The 20,345-nt window shown below is 53.4% G+C and overlaps 1 protein-coding gene across 1 annotated transcript in view; it reads left to right on the forward strand.

Moving 5' to 3' along the window:
* The window catches only part of PDIA5 (protein disulfide isomerase family A member 5), a 64,788-nt gene that overhangs the window by 40,141 nt on the left and 4,302 nt on the right, over window positions 1-20,345 (forward strand). The window contains exons 11-15 of the mRNA XM_075609882.1: window positions 143-279; window positions 2,603-2,673; window positions 4,964-5,127; window positions 6,533-6,663; window positions 16,851-16,921. Coding sequence (XP_075465997.1) covers window positions 143-279; window positions 2,603-2,673; window positions 4,964-5,127; window positions 6,533-6,663; window positions 16,851-16,921 — 574 coding nt within the window. The remainder of the gene's footprint in view (window positions 1-142; window positions 280-2,602; window positions 2,674-4,963; window positions 5,128-6,532; window positions 6,664-16,850; window positions 16,922-20,345) is intronic.

Here is a 20,345-nt window from a genome sequence, read left to right on the forward strand (position 1 = left end):
AGTCCCCTCTCCCACCTTCCCCTGACGAACCCTACAGGTGAGTGCACGAGAAGCCTGCCCAGGCTGAGGGAAGAGCGCGATGTGCTTTGCTGTGAGGGGATTAGGGACTTTGCCAATCTTCAACTTCCTCTTGCGTTTGCAGCCCCCAGCCTCCCAAACCAGAAGCCCCCGAGCTCCCGTGGGCCGAGCAGGACAGCGCTGTCCATCACCTGACGGAAGGAGACTTTGAGCAGTTCCTTGCGGATCACCCCTCTGTGCTCGTTATGTTTCACGCACCGTGTAAGTCCTCGCTCTTTCCATCATGGCCCCAAAACTTTCATGAGATTTATGTTCTTTATCAGGGGGGCTCAAGTCTCCCTAACAGGTCAGGTTTACGGATATCCTAGCTTCAGTACAGGTGAGCCTCTGATTGAGCCACCTGTGCTGAAGCAGGGACTGATTGAGCCACCTGTGCTGAAGCTGGGAAATCTTGAAAACCTGAACTGTTGGGGGGGAGGGGGGGGTTGAGGTCTGGCGTTGAGCCCCCCTGTCCTATATAATACCCACATGTTTTACTTTGCAAGCAGCTATCGAACTTTTATTTTTGCTTTTATTTATTTTTACATACTTCAAATAGTTATTACAAAACCCGCTACAGTGTAACATCCAAATACATTCTGCGTGATGCGCCCTTTATATTAACACGCAGAAGAGGTTTGACGGAATATATTGGGTATCGATAATAGTAATGCAGTATATTCCCTAATTGAACCTTAATCCTACAGGAACAATGCATCTTCTTCTTGTTCGGACCTTGGGAGGAAGCGATACAAAAACGTTCCCTCTGGGCCCGAAAATGAGTCTCTTTAAAAATATTGCACGCCGAACGTGCAGGAATTTGTGTAATAAGAGGGTGACCTGGAAGTCTGCGATTAGCCCTTTAAAATCACAGGATATAGATCAGGGCGGCCAGCTCCAGTCCTCAAAGGCCAACAACAGGTCAGGTTTTCAGGATATTCCTGCTTCAAAACTGGTGGTTCAATCTGTCTCTGCTTCAGCACAGATTGAGCCACCTGTGCTGAAGCAGGAATATCATGAAAACCTGACCTGTTAGTGGCCCTTGAGGACTGTAGTTGCCCCCACCTGATATAGATCTATGCTGAGTATGTTCAGCCCTGTGCCCTTACATTATTATCTGCCTTCCTGCGGGTCACTTCTGTATTTTACTGGAGAGCAATCTATTTGTAATGGGAGTGCGGACTCGACCTAATACTAAATCCGACCTTAACACCAGGCCATGTGCCCCCTGAGCCGGCTTTCCCTGGCCCTTCGTTGGACATGTAGCCGCCAGCGTCGGGCATTGCAATGCTGTTAGTAACTCTGAGAGACACTCCATAACTGTGATGGGGAGGCGGCTGCGTTTTATGCACTCGCCGGTCAGGGAGATGCAGCAGCAGCGGCCGTGTGAAGGGATGAGAGATGGCTCTCGGGGCAGAGCGGGTTATAAAACAGACACGCTGTTTGTTTCATTGATTTAAAGCCGCATTTCATTGGTGATAATGAACACGCTGCAGTGAAAGCGTCCGGTGTGACGGCAGCTTCAGTGTACAGACTGGGGACCTAACTCAGATTATTGGAGCCATTCATTCACCTGCTGGCCTTGACTGTGGGTTAAAAGGCAGAGGGGAGCACGCATCGCACTAAATCAACATGGCATGTCTCCCCCCTGCTGTAGCTGAGCAGTAATAATCATCCTGATTCTCTTCTTGCTCCCTGCTGGAGGCTGTTGTACAAATCACAAATATGCTGCTAGCATTGCACCCCCGAGGTGGCTGCACTGCAGAATTTATTGCCCTTCTGTTATTCTCATTGCTGAACCAGGAAGGTGCTATATGGTGTGTATAGTCCGATGTATACGGGACGTTTTTGTAATCCTCGGTCTGTTCTCGTTGATGATATGTTGGTTCTGCAGAAGAATAATGGAAGACGCCTTTCGGATAGGGAGTTATTTCTCTGTAAGATGAAGTGACACATTCTGGCACCGTCACGCCAGGAATCGGGAGATGTACATGTGACTGTCACAAGAGCTCAGTCCTGTCACGTTAAACACTTGGCCTGCGGCATTTCATTGACATTTCCCCCTCTCCTCATTCGTGACGGGTGTATAACGTGTAACAGACCCCTGTGGCTTCGCAGTGCATTGCGGGCCTCGGGTTAACTTGTCTTTGTACAATCATCACACAAGTTCCCCAGTAACATGCGATTTTGCTGCACAGTAATATGTTCTGGGCCTCTTAAACATGGCCGCCGAAATATCTACTTCAGCTCTGAGGCCTGCATCTGGGGAACTGCGCATTGTGATGGCGGCTGCCGTGTTGGAAATGCGTAGCCCGGACTTGTTTTTAACCCTTTCACTGCCAGAGAGGTCTGTAGCACAATGCAAAGGGACAGTGCCCAGGCACCCTTTTCTGCCCAGTGTACAGCAATGCAGGGGTTAAACCGAGCGGCCCACCTCCAGTTACAGGAAGAGACCCCCTGATCTGCCCTAATTGTGATATATTCATTATAAGCAGACATACGCGTATATAATATAAATATCTGAATGCTGTTTTGTTGTGCGCAGGGTGCGGACACTGTAAGAAGATGAAACCTGATTTTGAGAAGGCAGCGGAGACCCTCCACGGAGCCGGGAATGTGAGCGGAACCACTGGGAACTGGGCCATTTAACCCCAATACTGCCAGAGAACCCTCCAGGGGTGCCCAACTCCAGTCCTCAATCCGCCCCCCGCCCCTCCACTAACAGGTCAGGTTTTAAGGATATCCCAGCAATCAGAGGCTGTCGAAACTGCATCACTTGTGCTGAAGCTGAGCCCCTGAGCGTCCTGTGCTGAATCGGGGATATCCTGAAAACCTGACCTGTTGGTGGCCCTCGAGGACTGTAATTGGCCACCCTTGCTCTAAGGGGTTAATGCCACGCTGTTCTACTAAAAATAATCCTTTTCTTCCCCGCTGAACCCCCGGACTCTGTCGGTTTAATGTTATTACCTATAGACAGAAAACGGGGGGCCCCGGGAGGAATCCAGAATTGCCAAAACATAAGGAGAATGTGAATAACGAGGATTTATTGTGCGGCGGGGGAGAACTGCCACAAAGTGACCAAAAGTGAGGTTCTGGACCCCCGTGCACGATTACATGGCGCTGGTTCCGATGTGTTCTGGAAGAGCTTTGTTAATCGCAGAGATTACGGGCGTTTCCTTGTTGCGTGTTCGATGCAGGACATTACAGGAATGGCAGGCGCGCCGGGCAGCAAAGGTTACATACCATATTATGGGACGGAGTCAAATCTCTGAGGCATTAGCTGCCAGCACTTAGGACCATGTCTACTAAGCAATGTTAAACCTTCAATTGGTTGCAAGATGCAGTGGGGTTTATCACGGTTTAGTTAACCGGTGCCATAATGTGTTATATCATCATAACATCCATTAGCACCTCCCCCTACCAAGTTGCTGGTGTTTATAATAATTTTTATGCTTTTGAGAACTTTTCTAAAGGTAAAGCTCAACCCCCGTTATAACGCGATCTGTTACAACGCAGATCCGCTTATAGCGCGATGCAAGCGTGGCTCCCAATTTTCATATTTGTCAGTACTTTACAGCACGATTATTGGTGTCTTAAATACTTTATTGTACAATGCATACAATTGTGCATTATTTCCAACGGGATCCACTTATAGCGCGAGGTGATTCTTAGGACCCCAAGCACAACGTTATAAGGGGGTTGAGCTGTTGTGACCATTTGAACCCATGTGGCTTATACCAAAATCCTGCAAAAGGAAACAAATATTCTGTATAAAATTCTCTCCGTCTCCCAAGGATTTTCAAGGAGTGTTTGCGAAGCACAAACTCATTGGTAATTCGCATGTCTCGCCAAACCTCGGAGTACATTCTGTCTGAGTGGAACAGGAACAGCCCGAGAGTCTTGTTTATTAGAATGCAAAGTGTTTATCATAAGGATTAATTAAACTTGTCACATTTAGTGAAAACAGAATAACATGCACTTTTATTGGAAAATCTCGTATAGCGATATTTCATCCTTTTTTGTTTTATTTTTATAAATGCTTCCGGCTTCCCGTGTGACATGCGCCTGTGATGTATCTGTGCGCGTTAATTATTCCTTCCTGTATAATATTAATAAGTGGAAAGTATTCATTTTATTGTAGGACTTAAGGGTATAGAACACACTTGGTTAAACTGTAAACATTTCTGTATATGCACATATTAACTATTGCTGCTGTAAAGGTGCTATATACAGTGAGACGCTCCATATACAGAATAATTATATATCTCCACACTTATTAAGGTTATGGTGGGTAAAAAAAGTGACCAAAACCCTCCACAGTAAAGCATAAAGCAACTGTAAATATTCCTGTATATTCATTTGAATGTCTTAGACAGGTCTGCAACCCTGTCTTTCACCATTATCACCCAGCACACAGCACTTCCACTGCAGCAAGGGATTCTGGGAAATGACATGCAAATGAGCACACAGTGCCACCTTTTATCTCATGCTCACATTACATGAGGGTTACTAAGGGTTGCTCACGTAATGTGAGCATGAGATAAAAGGTGGCACTGTGTGCTCATTTGCATGTCATTTCCCAGAATCCCTTGCTGCAGTGGAAGTGCTGGGTGCTGGGTGATAATGGTGAAAGACAGGGTTGCAGACCTGTCTAAGACATGCAAATGAATATACAGGAATATTTACATATATATATATATATATATATATATATATATATATATATATATATATATATATATATATATATATATATATATATATATATATATATATATATATATATATATATATATATATATATATATATATATATATATATATATATATTGTGTGTATGTACACACACTACGGAGCAGTACACAGGGAAGCGGTTCCAGCCTCTCACCTGCGTTTCCTCTTTCAGGGGGCCGGGGTCCTCGCTGCGGTGGATGGGACGGCTCACAGGGCCCTGTCCGAGAGATTCCACATCTCCGGTTTCCCCACCGTGAAGTATTTTGAGAAGGGAGAGGAGAAGTACACGCTGCCGCACCTGCGCACGGAGAAGAAGATCGTGGAGTGGATGCACAAGTGCGTTGTTCTATTGGTACCGCTGGCTGTCTCCTGGTGTCCCCTGGTGTCCCCAGATATACTGCCCCAGGGAGAAAGCCGAGCACATATACAGGACATGGCCGTTACACTGTATCTTATCCTAATGTGTAATGGAGATATTCTGGGCCATGTTTGCTAAACAGTCTTCTGCCACAAAACACAGAGCTGGAAGACCACATAAGTCATTGGGACGCAAGGTAACTTCCAGAGCCTGGAGCAGAACACTGCTTAGTAAATATGGCCCAATATCCATTCGACGTGTGTGTGTGTGTGTGTGTGTGTGTGTGTGTGTGTGTGTGTGTGTGTGTGTGTGTGTGTGTGTGTGTGTGTGTGTGTGTGTGTGTGTGTGTGTGTGTGTGGGTGTCTGTCAAATAAAAAGATCACTTGTGAGCACATTCACATGCCTTAGACAGGTCTGCACACCGCCTTCCAGCCATTATCACCTAATCGCCTAACACAGTGCTTCCACTGCAGCAAGGGATTCTGGGAAATGACATGCAAATGAGCACACAGTGCCGCCTTTTGCTTCAAATCCCTATAAGCGTATACTTGCTGCATTGCACAGCTTTCAGCACAGCCTGGGTTAAGATGCAGAGCCGGTAACCCTACTCACAGACAGCTGTTTTGACCTTTTGGGTCTCATCAGTGTAACACTGGTTATACTGGTTATGCTGGTTATACTGGCTATACTATACTAGTTATACTGGCTATACTATACTAGTTATACTGGCTATACTGGTTATACTGGCTTTGCAATTTTAAGGCTGGGTAGGTTTAAGGTGGCGAAAAAATAAATCTACACATTAGTTAAGTTATGGTGGGTGAAAAAGGCGACGAGAAACCTCCACCGTATAGCAAATAGCCAATAAAAAGATCACTTGTGAGCACACTCACAGACCTGCTAAGACATGAATGTGCTCACAAGTGATCTTTTTATTTGAGATTATATATAATCTGTGTGTGTGTGTGTGTGTGTGTGTGTGTGTGTGTGTGTGTGTGTGTGTGTGTGTGTGTGTGTGTGTGTGTGTGTGTGTGTGTGTGTGTGTGTGTGTGTGTGTGTGTGTGTGTGTGTGATAAATATACAGTATAATATACACACTGGCAAACATCTGTAAGAATAGAGCAAGTGGTACAAGGAGTTTTGGGGGGTTCTGTTCCCTAGAATGGGAAATGACAAGCTGTGAGCGCCAGGTAATTATCGGTTGCATTAATGATTTATTTCACACTCCCCTTGTCCCTTCATGATGGTGAGATACAGAACATCGTAAGATTGGTATCAGCCGGGACACAGAAGCAGGACACTCGGGGCCAGGTTCAGTAAACGGTGCTAAGCTGGAAGTCGCCCTATCGTCACTGAGCGGGGGTTTGTGTTCTCTCTCCCCAGCCCAGAGGCTCCTCCTCCCCCCGAACCCGCGTGGGACGAGAAACCGTCCAGCGTGATTCACCTGCTGGGGGAAGACTTCCGGGAGACCCTCAAGAAGAAGAAGCACGGGCTGGTCATGTTCTACGCGCCATGTGAGTGTCGCCCCGGTACCTTCGGCAACTCGCTGGCATTGTGCTGAACATTGGGGCAGACATACAACATGGCATCATATCCATTTAGTTATATCGGGCCAACAATGTACACAGCGCTTTACAACATTATAATAGGAGGTAAATAATGTGGGGAACAGGAAAATGACATGAGGCTAAAGGAGACTCTGTCCCAAAGAGCTTACACTCTAAGTGGTATGCTGGGAGCCTTCCAGACACATTAGCAGTAACAGTGTGTAACACCCTCCCCCCCCCTCACGCATGCTCCGTGTGTGCCGGTGCTGGTTAGCGCACCTGCCAGGAAGCCTGAGTCTCCGCGGATGGTAGTGGGAGTAGCAACGGGACAGGCTAATACTTCATCGGTGCAGCGCCCCCATCCTGTAGGGAGCTGCCGGAGGCAGAGAGTATTCCCTACGGCAGCGGTGTGCAAAGTTGGGTGCGCGCCCCCCCCCCCCCCCCCCCAGAACAATGTTCAGGGGGTTGCGAAAGCAGAGCAGGCAGGGGGGCGCAGCGCCAAAAGTTTGCGCTCCCCTGCCCTACAGGAACCCCTTCTCCGTAACCACACAGAGGCCAGGAACGGATCACCTTTTATTGGCGGGCCAGGACCCAATCCCTTCTCTTGCAAGAGAGGTACTTCTTACACGTGCATCATACAATATCTTCCCTCGCTTCTTTACCCAAGACCGATAACAGAGCAGCGAACAGCGCCGCCTTTGCTGTGTGTCGGTTGTGATCTCCTCCTCCCTAAATTCGTACACGCGTTCTTGTCGTGAGTTTCTTGGTGAATAGCGCGTTAGAAGTTAATACTCCAAGTTAGTCTGAGGTGGTGAAGTCGGCTGCACTGCAAACGGTCACTCACAGCGCAGAGATGAGAACGAACGTGTTCGCTATATGTACATACTGTATATTAATATCTTCTCCCTGAGTTTTTTTCTTTCTATTTTGGCATTTGACTCCAGAACTGAACAAATGGAATCTGAAATACTGTACATGCATTACACGTCTGCCAAAGGCTTTCATTTCAGCAAAGCAGATTATAAACCCGTGGCAAAATAGAATAAAAACCCCCCAAAGTGTGTGATGCTGGAACTATTTCCATAATAACCGCTCGCTCTGCGCCTGGCGCTTCTCCCTGTCTCCTTGGGCTGCAGACATTATCTGAGCCGTGCGCGGGTTTAGTAAACCTGTGTAAGCTTTTGCAGAAGGGGATATGTAATTATGATCCCCAGAGAATCAGTCTCAACTTTATCTTCCAGTGTCAAATCCGCCAATCACTTTGGCGTGACGTTTCGGTTCCTTGCCAGCGCGGTTCGTGGGATGTCACTGGCATTATTTTTTGGATTTTGTTTTGTTTTTTGAGTACTGATTTACTACACTTCTTCCGTATTTTTGGGAATATCCTTTGAGTGCAGGGTCTTGTATCGGAGCGTGTCTATATATAACTAGTGATATTTGTATTTCAAGGACCTCCATTTATTGAGTTCAATTGTGGAATCATGTTTGTTTCTGCATGTGCACCTCTCCCCCTTCTAACCTCTCCCCCTTCTAACCTCTCACCCTTCTAACCTGTTCCCCTTCTAACCTCTCCCCCTTCTAACCTCTCCCCCTTCTAACCTCTCACCCTTCTAACCTGTTCCCCTTCTAACCTGTTCCCCTTCTAACCTCTCCCCCTTCTAACCTCTCCCCCTTCTAACCTCTCCCCCTTCTAACCTCTCCCCCTTCTAACCTCTCCCCCTTCTAACCTGTTCCCCTTCTAACCTCTCCCCCTTCTAACCTCTCCCCCTTCTAACCTCTCCCCCTTCTAACCTCTCCCCCTTCTAACCTCTCCCCCTTCTAACCTCTCCCCCTTCTAACCTCTCCCCCTTCTAACCTGTTCCCCTTCTAACCTCTCCCCCTTCTAACCTGTTCCCCTTCTAACCTCTCCCCCTTCTAACCTCTCCCCCTTCTAACCTGTTCCCCTTCTAACCTCTCCCCCTTCTAACCTCTCCCCCTTCTAACCTCTCCCCCTTCTAACCTCTCCCCCTTCTAACCTGTTCCCCTTCTAACTCTTGGAGATGCAGATTTGGCAATATAGGCTTTTTTTTAAATATGGGGTTTAACAGAACTCGCAGCCAAGTCCAGGTGAAGTTGGTGCGGCTGTGTTGGACATCTCTGTGAAACGCTAATAAATGTGTCTTAAAGCATTTTTAGGGAAGGTGTCGAGGAGAATTCATTTCAAAAGCAGCTGCTGAATTGACAACGGCTTTTAACTCCTTCCACTGCTATGCAAAGCATTGCCGGACTGCCTGGCAGTGCATTGGTTAAGTTTCCCATCCGAGTTCATCATGACAACCGTTGTGCTCGATGGTAACGAGGGAGCGTCTCCGTGAGTAAAGGCGCTGACTCCCCGGAGTGTGGGGGATGGTAACTGAGGGAGCGTCTCCGTGAGTAAAGACACTGACTCCCCTGAGTGTGGGAGATGGTAACTGAGGGAGTGTCTCCGTGAGTAAAGACACTGACTCCCCTGAGTGTGGGAGATGGTAACTGAGGGAGCGGCTCCGTGAGTAAAGGTGCTGACTCCCCTGAGTGTGGGAGATGGTAACGAGGGAGCGGCTCAGTGAGTGAAGGCGCTGACTCCCCTGAGTGTGGGAGATGGTAACTGGGGGAGCGGCTCAGTGAGTGAAGGCGCTGACTCCTCTGAGTGTGGAAGATGGTAACGAGGGAGCGGCTCAGTGAGTATAAAGGTTCTTACTCCTCGGAGTGAGACAGTAACTGAAGGAGCGGCTCAGTGAGTGAAGGTGCTGACTCTCCTGAGTGTGGGAGATGGTAACGAGGGAGCGGCTCAGTGAGTATAAAGGTGCTTACTCCCCGGAGTGAGACAGTAACTGAAGGAGCGGCTCAGTGAGTGAAGGCGCTGACTCCCCTGAGTGTGGGAGATGGTAAATGAAAGAGCGGCTCCTTTTCTCCCTGTGCTTCAGGCACATAGATTGTAAGCTCACCGGGGCAGGGGCCGTGTCTGTAACATTCCTATGTGCTGCGTACTGCGCGCTATACGGTAATTGTGACGCGCTGTGAGTCCCATCGGGCGGTAGGAAATAAAGTTATTACCTCTTCTGTATATATTTATAAATATATATTTCCGGTATTCCTGCGGCCCGCCGGGTTTCTGCGACCCTGAGGGGGTGCGGCTCGGTTCCCCTCTGGTGGCCCATGTTATTGCATTTTAATACTTGCATCTGAAGTGGATTATTTCCAGAACCGAGGCTCCAGTCCCTAATAACCGGGCGTTACTGCGCTGCGGATTCATTAAAGGTCTTCTGGGAAAGTCCGTTTTAATGAAAGATTAATCTGTAAAGCGTCTCCGAGGGATAAAGCGTCACGCTGACACGCCGAGGGATAAAGCGTCACGCTGACACTCCGAGGGATAAAGCGTCACGCTGACACTCCGAGGGATAAAGCGTCACGCTGACACTCCGAGGGATAAAGAGTCACGCTGACACTCCGAGGGATAAAGCGTCACTCTGACCTGGCAAGCGTTTGTATTCCGCTCGGGAATTAACCTCTCTAGTGCTGGAGGGAGTAAGGGGCTTGGGGTTTAGTGATGCATTCAGATTTTTTAGCCATGGTAAAAATCAAAGTGCAATTGGTTAAACCAGACCTGTCCACGATTTTGGGGCCAGTCGCCGTGTTTTGGGGGCCAGTCGTCGTGATTTGGGGGCCAGTCGCCGTGATTTGGGGTCAGTCGCCGTGATTTGGGGGTCCATGTCTCAGACTTGAATGGATTTTCAGTGAGCAGCACCAGTACTTTTCTCCGGCCCAGAATGCCGGGATCGCACATAATGTCGCATTATTCTATGTCCTTTTTTTAAACGCAGCACGTTTTACCCCTTCAGTGCTGGTTCAGGTAAAGTAAGAAAACCGTAAGGAAAGAGGGGAATTTGTGCTTCAAGTTACTGATTGTCAGTTTGTGCGCTAACTGTTCCACGCGGCGAGATTAAAGCCGGGGCGGCCAACTGCAGTCCTCAAGGGCCACCAACAGGCCACGTATTGAGGATATCCCTGCTTCAGCACAGGTGGCTCAGTCATAATGACTGAGCAACTGATTGAGCCACCTGTGCTGAAGCAGGGATATCACCATTATGTGGCCTGTTGGTGGCTCTTGAGGACTGGCTTTGGCCGCCCCTGCATTACTGAATGTGGCTTTGTGACTAATCCTTTTAAATCCTCAGTCCTATACATCGCCTGCACTTCCTTCGATCGCAGAGGCGCACGTTCCCTGTTTGGGAGGCGCGCGTTCCCTGTTTGGGAGGCGCGCGTTCCCTGTTTGGGAGGCGCGCGTTCCCTGTTTGGGAGGCGCGCGTTCCCTGTTTGGGAGGCGCGCGTTCCCTGTTTGGGAGGCGCGCGTTCCCTGTTTGGGAGGCGCGCGTTCCCTGTTTGGGAGGCGCGCGTTCCCTGTTTGGGAGGCGCGCGTTCCCTGTTTGGGAGGCGCGCGTTCCCTGTTTGGGAGGCGCACTTTCTCTGATCGCAGAATCGCACATTCCCTGCTTGGGAGGCGCGCGTTCCCAGTTTGGGAGGCGCGCGTTCCCTGCTTGGGAGGCGCGCGTTCCCTGCTTGGGAGGCGCGCGTTCCCAGCGTGGGAGGCGCGCGTTCCCAGCGTGGGAGGCGCGCGTTCCCTGCTTGGGAGGCGCGCGTTCCCTGCTTGGGAGGCGCGCGTTCCCAGCGTGGGAGGCGCGCGTTCCCAGCGTGGGAGGCGCGCGTTCCCAGCGTGGGAGGCGCGCGTTCCCAGCGTGGGAGGCGCGCGTTCCCAGCGTGGGAGGCGCGCGTTCCCAGCGTGGGAGGCGCGCGTTCCCAGCGTGGGAGGCGCGCGTTCCCAGCGTGGGAGGCGCGCGTTCCCAGCGTGGGAGGCGCGCGTTCCCAGCGTGGGAGGCGCGCGTTCCCAGCGTGGGAGGCGCGCGTTCCCAGCGTGGGAGGCGCGCGTTCCCAGCGTGGGAGGCGCGCGTTCCCAGCGTGGGAGGCGCGCGTTCCCAGCGTGGGAGGCGCGCGTTCCCAGCGTGGGAGGCGCGCGTTCCCAGCGTGGGAGGCGCGCGTTCCCTGCTTGGGAGGCGCGCGTTCCCTGCGTGGGAGGCGCGCGTTCCCAGCGTGGGAGGCGCGCGTTCCCTGCGTGGGAGGCGCGCGTTCCCTGCGTGGGAGGCGCGCGTTCCCTGCTTGGGAGGCGCGCGTTCCCTGCGTGGGAGGCGCGCGTTCCCAGCGTGGGAGGCGCGCGTTCCCTGCGTGGGAGGCGCGCGTTCCCAGCGTGGGAGGCGCGCGTTCCCAGCGTGGGAGGCGCGCGTTCCCAGCGTGGGAGGCGCGCGTTCCCTGTTTGGGAGGCGCGCGTTCCCTGCTTGGGAGGCGCGCGTTCCCAGCGTGGGAGGCGCGCGTTCCCAGCGTGGGAGGCGCGCGTTCCCAGCGTGGGAGGCGCGCGTTCCCAGCGTGGGAGGCGCGCGTTCCCAGCGTGGGAGGCGCGCGTTCCCAGCGTGGGAGGCGCGCGTTCCCTGCGTGGGAGGCGCGCGTTCCCTGCTTGGGAGGCGCGCGTTCCCTGCTTGGGAGGCGCGCGTTCCCTGAGTGGGAGGCGCGCGTTCCCTGCGTGGGAGGCGCGCGTTCCCTGCTTGGGAGGCGCGCGTTCCCTGCGTGGGAGGCGCGCGTTCCCAGCGTGGGAGGCGCGCGTTCCCAGCGTGGGAGGCGCGCGTTCCCAGCTTGGGAGGCGCGCGTTCCCAGCGTGGGAGGCGCGCGTTCCCAGCGTGGGAGGCGCGCGTTCCCAGCGTGGGAGGCGCGCGTTCCCAGCGTGGGAGGCGCGCGTTCCCAGCGTGGGAGGCGCGCGTTCCCAGCGTGGGAGGCGCGCGTTCCCAGCGTGGGAGGCGCGCGTTCCCTGCTTGGGAGGCGCGCGTTCCCAGCGTGGGAGGCGCGCGTTCCCTGTTTGGGAGGCGCGCGTTCCCAGCGTGGGAGGCGCGCGTTCCCAGCGTGGGAGGCGCGCGTTCCCTGTTTGGGAGGCGCGCGTTCCCTGTTTGGGAGGCGCGCGTTCCCAGCTTGGGAGGCGCGCGTTCCCAGCGTGGGAGGCGCGCGTTCCCTGTTTGGGAGGCGCGCGTTCCCAGCGTGGGAGGCGCACGTGATGTGCAGATATATCTCTGCGGCTTTCAGACTCCGCTCTGATCACGGACACGGTGGGATCCCGGATTTCGGGGTCCATGCCACATGCCTCCTTAGACACCCTCGTGGATACAGAACGGTATATTCTGGGATCCGGGCTTTTTGCCGTTGGGCTTCCTGGCAGTTGAAGGGCTCACATTGCGAGCCTTTTGCGCACACGATAAAGCGGCGCTCGGGGCGGGATCCGCTCCGGGGTTCAGATAACTAAACAAAAAAAACACCAAGAGCTTTAAATTATGAACTAAAATGGAAGAGATGTTGCAGCGATAAATTCATTCACTTTAATACAAATCCTATATCTATATAACTATATATTTTAGGGTGACCAGATGTCCCGGTTTTTGGGATTGTGTCCCGCCGACTTTAAAAAAAAAAAAAAAAAAAGTGCCAAACCGTCCCGGTTTTGTTTGCTTGCGCTGATTGCATATGTCCTGCCGACGCAGGACGTTCACGCAGGCGCATGAGTTACAGTTTTTCACTGGGTAAAAAATGGTCACCTATATATTTCTATAACCCTCTCCCCTCTGCCCCTGACTTCTCTCTTCTCCCCTCTTCTCTCCTCTCCCCTCTTCTCTCCTCTCCCCCTGACCCCTCTTCTCTCCTCTCCCCCTGACCCCTCTTCTCTCCTCTCCCCCTGACCCCTCTTCTCTCCTCTCCCCCTGACCCCTCTTCTCTCCTCTCCCCCTGACCCCTCGTCTCTCCCCTCTCCCCTCTCTTGTCTCCCTCACTCCTTCTGTCAACAGTGATCACACCTTAACAAAATAATATGAGCGCGTGCACTGTGATGGGTAAATTATGTAGGTATTCTACACCCAAACCCAAGGGACCGGAGAGGAAGACATAGCACATCCAGGTAAATGATTAAAAATGGTATATAATGGTTTTATTTTCACAAAATACATTTATTTTAAAATGTATTCAAATATACACTATTTCATATTTTACGTGTGTGTGTGTGTGGTTATTTATATGTATGTATCTGCGTGTGGATATGTATTTATTTGGGAGTGGGGCCTTTAGATTATAATTTAAAAAAAATTAGATTGCGAGCTCTGTAGGGCAGGGAAAAGGTGGATACTGTTTCTTTTGTCCGAGGCTTTAACGATTTGCTAGAAACAATTGTGAAATAAGGAGAGGAGCTTTGAATTGTCTAATTGCTATCCTGCCCCCTCCTTCATTGCCCGCACACAGGTTGATTAACCTCTCAGGATGACAGGCGCGCACGCCTCTTATAATAAACACCATCGCTACATCAGTTGCGTTTATTAAAAACCTGCTGCTTGTATTTTCCTTTTGTTCCCTGATAGCTTTCCAATTAATGGACAAGTCCTGGTTTCGCTGGAGAACAGTCAGCGGTGCAATTATATTTAATTGTTAGTGACATGAACGCTGCCGTTCTCACGATTAATTCTGCCACTTGTTAATTCCTCTGCGCTGGACTCAGTGCAGAAGTCCCGCTGTGTGTGATGCGCTGATGCAGGGTGACATGTGCGCCCTGTCCCCACAGGCCGGCACGGGGTGACATGCGCTCCTTGTCCCCACAGGCCGGCACGGGGTGACATGCGCGCCCTGTCCCCACAGGCCGGCACGGGGTGACATGCGCGCCCTGTCCCCACCGGCCGGCACGAGGTGACATGCGCGTCCTGTCCCCACGGGCCGGCACGGGGTGACATGCGCGCCCTGTCCCCACCGGCCGGCACGGGGTGACATGCGCGCCCTGTCCCCACCGGCCGGCACGGGGTGACATGCGCGCCCTGTCCCCACAGGCCGGCACGGGGTGACATGCGCGCCCTGTCCCCACAGGCCGGCACGGGGTGACATGCGCGCCCTGTCCCCACCGGCCGGCACGGGGTGACATGTGCGTCCTGTCCCCACGGGCCGGCACGGGGTGACATGCGCGCCCTGTCCCCACGGGCCGGCACGGGGTGACATGCGCGCCCTGTCCCCACGGGCCGGCACGGGGTGACATGCGCGCCCTGTCCCCACGGGCCGGCACGGGGTGACATGCGCGCCCTGTCCCCACCGGCCGGCACGGGGTGACATGCGCGCCCTGTCCCCACCGGCCGGCACGGGGTGACATGCGCGCCCTGTCCCCACCGGCCGGCACGGGGTGACATGCGCGTCCTGTCCCCACGGGGTGACATGCGCATCCTGTCCCCACGGGGTGACATGCGCGTCCTGTCCCCACGGGGTGACATGCGCGTCCTGTCCCCATGGGGTGACATGCGCGCCCTGTCCCCACGGGGTGACATGCGCGCCCTGTCCCCATGGGTCGGCACGGGGTGACACTGTGCTATATGCCGCAGGGTACTCGGATTGCTTTAACCCCTGCACTGCCAGTGGGGGCCGCAACTTTCAGAAGCGATTTAAAACCCTTTTACTCAGTAACATGGAGCGACAAAAGATGGTTATTAGACGAGAGAAACCGCATTGCGATGTGCGCCTCCCGCCCTAGGAAAGTAAAAGCACTTGGTCATTCAACACCACTAATTTGTAAACAGCAATCTCCCTGTCAGATTCATGTGTGTATATATTCCTCTATCTCCCCCATCGGTATCTTCCCACACCGGTAAAGAAGATCGTACGGTCCGTGTGGGTTACGTGGTGCAGCTGTTAATTTGTTGGTCATGAAGACACAAGTCTGTATGTACACACCTGGTGTGTATGTATATATTGATATGTAACCCCCTATGGGGTTAATGGTATATACCCACATAGAGAGGGATACTTTCCTATTGCACAGGATTGGGGGTGAGTCAGCAGGTGCTAAGCTCCGTTCTGTGTTACTTGGGGAACAATGACATCACAGGGAGTATATAGGATGAGAAGACTCTAGGGGTTAGGTTCTTGGAGAATAAGAGGAGAGGAGCCTCATTGTATATAGTTAAGTATGTTCCTGAGTGTATAGGATAGAAAAGTCCCTGTTTATTATGTTCTTGATAAGTACAGTGCCCCTTTAAGAAAGGGTCCCGAGATATGTCTAAGGTGAATCTAGTGGTTCACAGAAGACGAGGCAACCATGCCACAGAGGTCCCTATGAGGAGAGCCCCGCAGAGGAACCAGCTCTCCAGGCAGACCCCTACATGCCTTAAATCCTAGTATGTCTAGAAGTGGCAGTTCAGAGACAGGAATGGAGCGCAGATCCCCCAATATATATTGAGTCGGAAGGATCCAACAAGGGGGCCCATAGTGACAGAGTGTAACGGACATTATGCAGAACGGGGAACGCAACAGCGATGTCATTGTATACTGTGAATGAGCGAGAAGATCCCTAATACCAAGAGGGCACAGATAAGGAGCGATGTTTGTACTGCACAGGTTCCTGGCGCCCTTCATTTCCATCTTTGCTACTTCAATCGCCCAGCGCACAAATTCAGCGCCCAGAATAAGGGAAAGCCTTATGAGCAGCCAATAATAGAGGAAGGGTGATAGATAAAGTTACATAGTAGATGAGGTTGAAAAAAGACGTATGTCCATCAAGTTCTACCTATGCTAAATTTAGACAACAGATACTTTATCCTATATCTATACTTACTTATTGATCCAGAGGAAGGCAAACAAAAAACCCCAGTGTCATATCCTCCAATAATATCTCATAAGGGGAAAAATAAATTCCTTCCTGACTCCAAGAATTGGCAATCGGATTAATCCCTGGTTCAACATACTTCCCATGTATACTTATTTGGTATATCCCTTTATACCTTTCCCATCTAAAAAGACGTCCAACTTTTTTTTTTTGAACAAATCTATTGTATCTGCCATCACAGTCTCCATGGGTAATTAATCCCACATTGTAACTGCCCTTACTGTAAAGAACCCTTTCCTTTGTTGCTGGTGAAATCTCCTTTCCTCCAACCTTAAGGGATGGCCCCGAGTCCTTTGTACTACCCGTGGGATGAACAGTTCTTTTGAAAGCTCCATATATGTATGTGTATATATGTATCTGTTTATATATGTATATGTAGCCACCTTTTCTTTGATGCCCTGTTCCCCTGTTCCCCCCTCAGGGTGCCCTCACTGTAAGACCTCTATCCCGGACTTCACCACTGCTGCCGATACCTTCAAAGAAGATCGTAAGGTCAGTAGTGTGGTACCGCGGTTCCGGTGTTGGTCTTGGTTCTGTGACCTTGGTTCATTGCATGTCGGCGTTCCAACCTCTCCGGTTTGGAGGCTGCAGCATAGATGTGCGTGACCAGGAGTGCACACCAGAGGTGGCTGCATGAGTACATTTGTAAAGTGGCCTGAGCATCTTCAGTAGCTTTTTTTGATGAATATCTCTGAGCCCCAGAAACGCGTCGGTTATCTGTGATCTGTTTTTATTCACTGCCAGAGCGGCCGAAAACTTCTCAATAATTCCATATCTCCAGCACATTTTAATTGCATTGCAGGTGGAAGTGTTCGTTCTTTGCTCTCCCGTTAGTGATGTGTGAGAATATGCGCTTCCAGCCGCTCACGTCTCCGTTATTAGTGCGAAAGTGCCGTTAAGATGCAATTTGCGATTCTCTTTGGGAAATGATCTCTCGGCGTTTGCTTTGCTTCCAATTTCAGAACTAAAGTCAATATTTGCTGCGTTTATGAGCGATTTCTCCCCTCTGTAACGGCACACACGCCGGCGTATCCCTGCGCAGACATTAATCTCTCTGTACACAGCTCCCGCACCTCTGCAGTTAGTAGGAGAAGTGAGTGGTGTAATAATTAGGAGTTTTTAAATAAAACAGATTTAGTTCCCTAGGGCAGGGGCTCAACGCCAATCCTCAAGCTCCCCCCAACATGTCAGGTTTTCAAGCTACCTCTGCTTCAGCACAGGTGGCTCAATTTTTTGACTGCACCATCTGTGCTGAAGCAGGAATATCCTGAAACCTGACCTGTTGGGGGGTCGTGAGGACTGGCGTCGAGCCCCTGCTCTAGAAACTTAAAAACAAGCACCATTAGGAGAACGTGGCTGGCGTTGTGGCTAGTATTCTATGTATAGGGCATTATTATGCTATTATAGGGGTGTTGCTGGATAATAAAACCCCGGTCAGTGTGTGCATTTTTCTTTTTTCCCCAGTAGTGTTACTTTTTACTCATACATTTTATTTTTGAGTTATTGTTTTAAAGGGCCAGCTCTTGTGCGGGCAAACACATTTTTTAAGAGAAGCAAAATCCAGGGGAAATTAATCTCGACGCGCTGCAGCCTGTTTGATAATTCTTGCATCCTAAATGACATCATAAATAAAAGATGGCTGCTTCCGGACATCTGTTAGGTTATAGCCTGCCTTTGATGCGGCACGCCCAAAGTAATTGGATTCCATTAAATTATCCAAAGAGCAAATAATTCAGTTTGTTTTCTGTGGAAACTGAGAAGCCGAATCTTTGTCCATGAAGAGCTCCCTTCCCCTTTTTCCTGCCCCTGCCCCCTTACTCTTATTCTGCCCCCTTACTCTTATTCTGCCCCTGCCCCCTTAATCTTATTCTGCCCCTGCCACCTTATTTTCCCCCTTCCCCCGTATCCTGCCAATTCCCTGTAAGAAGACAAGGCGGGCACATTACCTGGGGGAGGGGGCGGGCACGTTGCCTGGGGGAGGGGGCGGGCACGTTACCTGGGGGAGGGGGGCGGGCACGTTACCTGGGGGAGGGGTGGGCACGTTACCTGGGGGAGGGGACGGGCACGTTGCCTGGGGGAGGGGGCGGGCACGTTGCCTGGGGGAGGGGGCGGGCACGTTGCCTGGGGGAGGGGGCGGGCACGTTGCCTGGGGGAGGGGGCGGGCACGTTGCCTGGGGGAGGGGACGGGCACGTTGCCTGGGGGAGGGGGCGGGCACGTTACCTGGGGGAGGGGGCGGGCACGTTGCCTGGGGAGGGGGCGGGCACGTTGCCTGGGGGAGGGGGCGGGCACGTTGCCTGGGGGAGGGGGCGGGCACGTTGCCTGGGGGAGGGGGCGGGCACGTTGCCTGGGGGAGGGGGCGGGCACGTTACCTGGGGAGGGGGCGGGCACGTTACCTGGGGGAGGGGGCGGGCACGTTACCTGGGGGAGGGGGCGGGCACGTTACCTGGGGAAGGGGGCGGGCACGTTACCTGGGGAAGGGGGCGGGCACGTTACCTGGGGAGGGGGCGGGCACGTTACCTGAGGGGGAGGGGGGCGGGCACGTTGCCTGGGGGAGGGGGCGGGCACGTTGCCTGGGGGAGGGGGCGGGCACGTTGCCTGGGGGAGGGGACGGGCACGTTGCCTGGGGGAGGGGACGGGCACGTTGCCTGGGGAGGGGACGGCACGTTGCTGGGGGGGGAGGGGACGGGCACGTTGCCTGGGGGAGGGGACGGGCACGTTGCCTGGGGGAGGGGACGGGCACGTTGCCTGGGGGAGGGGACGGGCACGTTGCCTGGGGGAGGGGGCGGGCACGTTGCCTGGGGGAGGGGGCGGGCACGTTACCTGGGGGAGGGGGCGGGGGGCATGTTGCCTGGGGGAGGGGGCGGGGGGCATGTTGCCTGGGGGAGGGCACGTTACCTGGGGGAGGGGGCGGGCACGTTACCTGGGGGAGGGGGCGGGCACTGGGGGAGGGGGCGGGGGCATGTTGCCTGGGGAGGGGGCGGGGGGCATGTTGCCTGGGGGAGGGGGCGGGGGGGCATGTTGCCTGGGGGAGGGGGCGGGGGGCATGTTGCCTGGGGGAGGGGGCGGGCACGTTACCTGGGGGAGGGGGCGGGCACGTTACCTGGGGGAGGGGGCGGGCACGTTACCTGGGGGAGGGGGCGGGCACGTTACCTGGGGGAGGGGGCGGGCACGTTGCCTGGGGGAGGGGGCGGGCACGTTGCCTGGGGGAGGGGGCGGGCACGTTGCCTGGGGGAGGGGGCGGGCACGTTGCCTGGGGGAGGGGGCGGCACGTTACCTGGGGGAGGGGGCGGGCACGTGCCTGGGGGAGGGCACGTTACCTGGGGGAGGGGGCGGGCACGTTACCTGGGGGAGGGGGCGGGCACGTTGCCTGGGGAGGGGGCGGGGGGCATGTTGCCTGGGGGAGGGGGCGGGGGACATGTTGCCTGGGGGAGGGGGCGGGGGGCATGTTGCCTGGGGGAGGGGGCGGGGGGCATGTTGCCTGGGGGAGGGTTGGGCGGGCATGTTGCCTGGGACAGGGGCAGGGGGCAGGGGGCATGTCCTGCTAAACACAGCGACCGTGCAAGAGGATCTAATCCTTTCCCAAGGTTTAGCTCAGTATTTATACCCCTTACACTTGGCGCTGGGAGAGGGCACTCTTGCCCCTTGCTCTTGCCCCTTGCTCTTGCCCCTTGCTCTTGCCCCTTGCTCTTGCCCCTTGCTCTTGCCCCTTGCTCTTGCCCCTTGCTCTTGCCCCTTGCTCTTGCCCCTTGCCCCTTGCCCTTTGCCCTTGCCCTTTGCCCCTTGCCCTTTGCCCCTTGCCCTTTGCCCCTTGCCCTTTGCCCCTTGCCCTTTGCCCTTTGCCCCTTGCCCTTTGCCCTTTGCCCCTTGCCCTTTGCCCCTGCTCTTGCCCTTTGCCCCTGCCGGGTCCGTGCATCT

Source organism: Ascaphus truei, chromosome 7, assembly GCF_040206685.1.
Source record: "Ascaphus truei isolate aAscTru1 chromosome 7, aAscTru1.hap1, whole genome shotgun sequence".
NCBI lineage: Eukaryota > Metazoa > Chordata > Amphibia > Anura > Ascaphidae > Ascaphus > Ascaphus truei.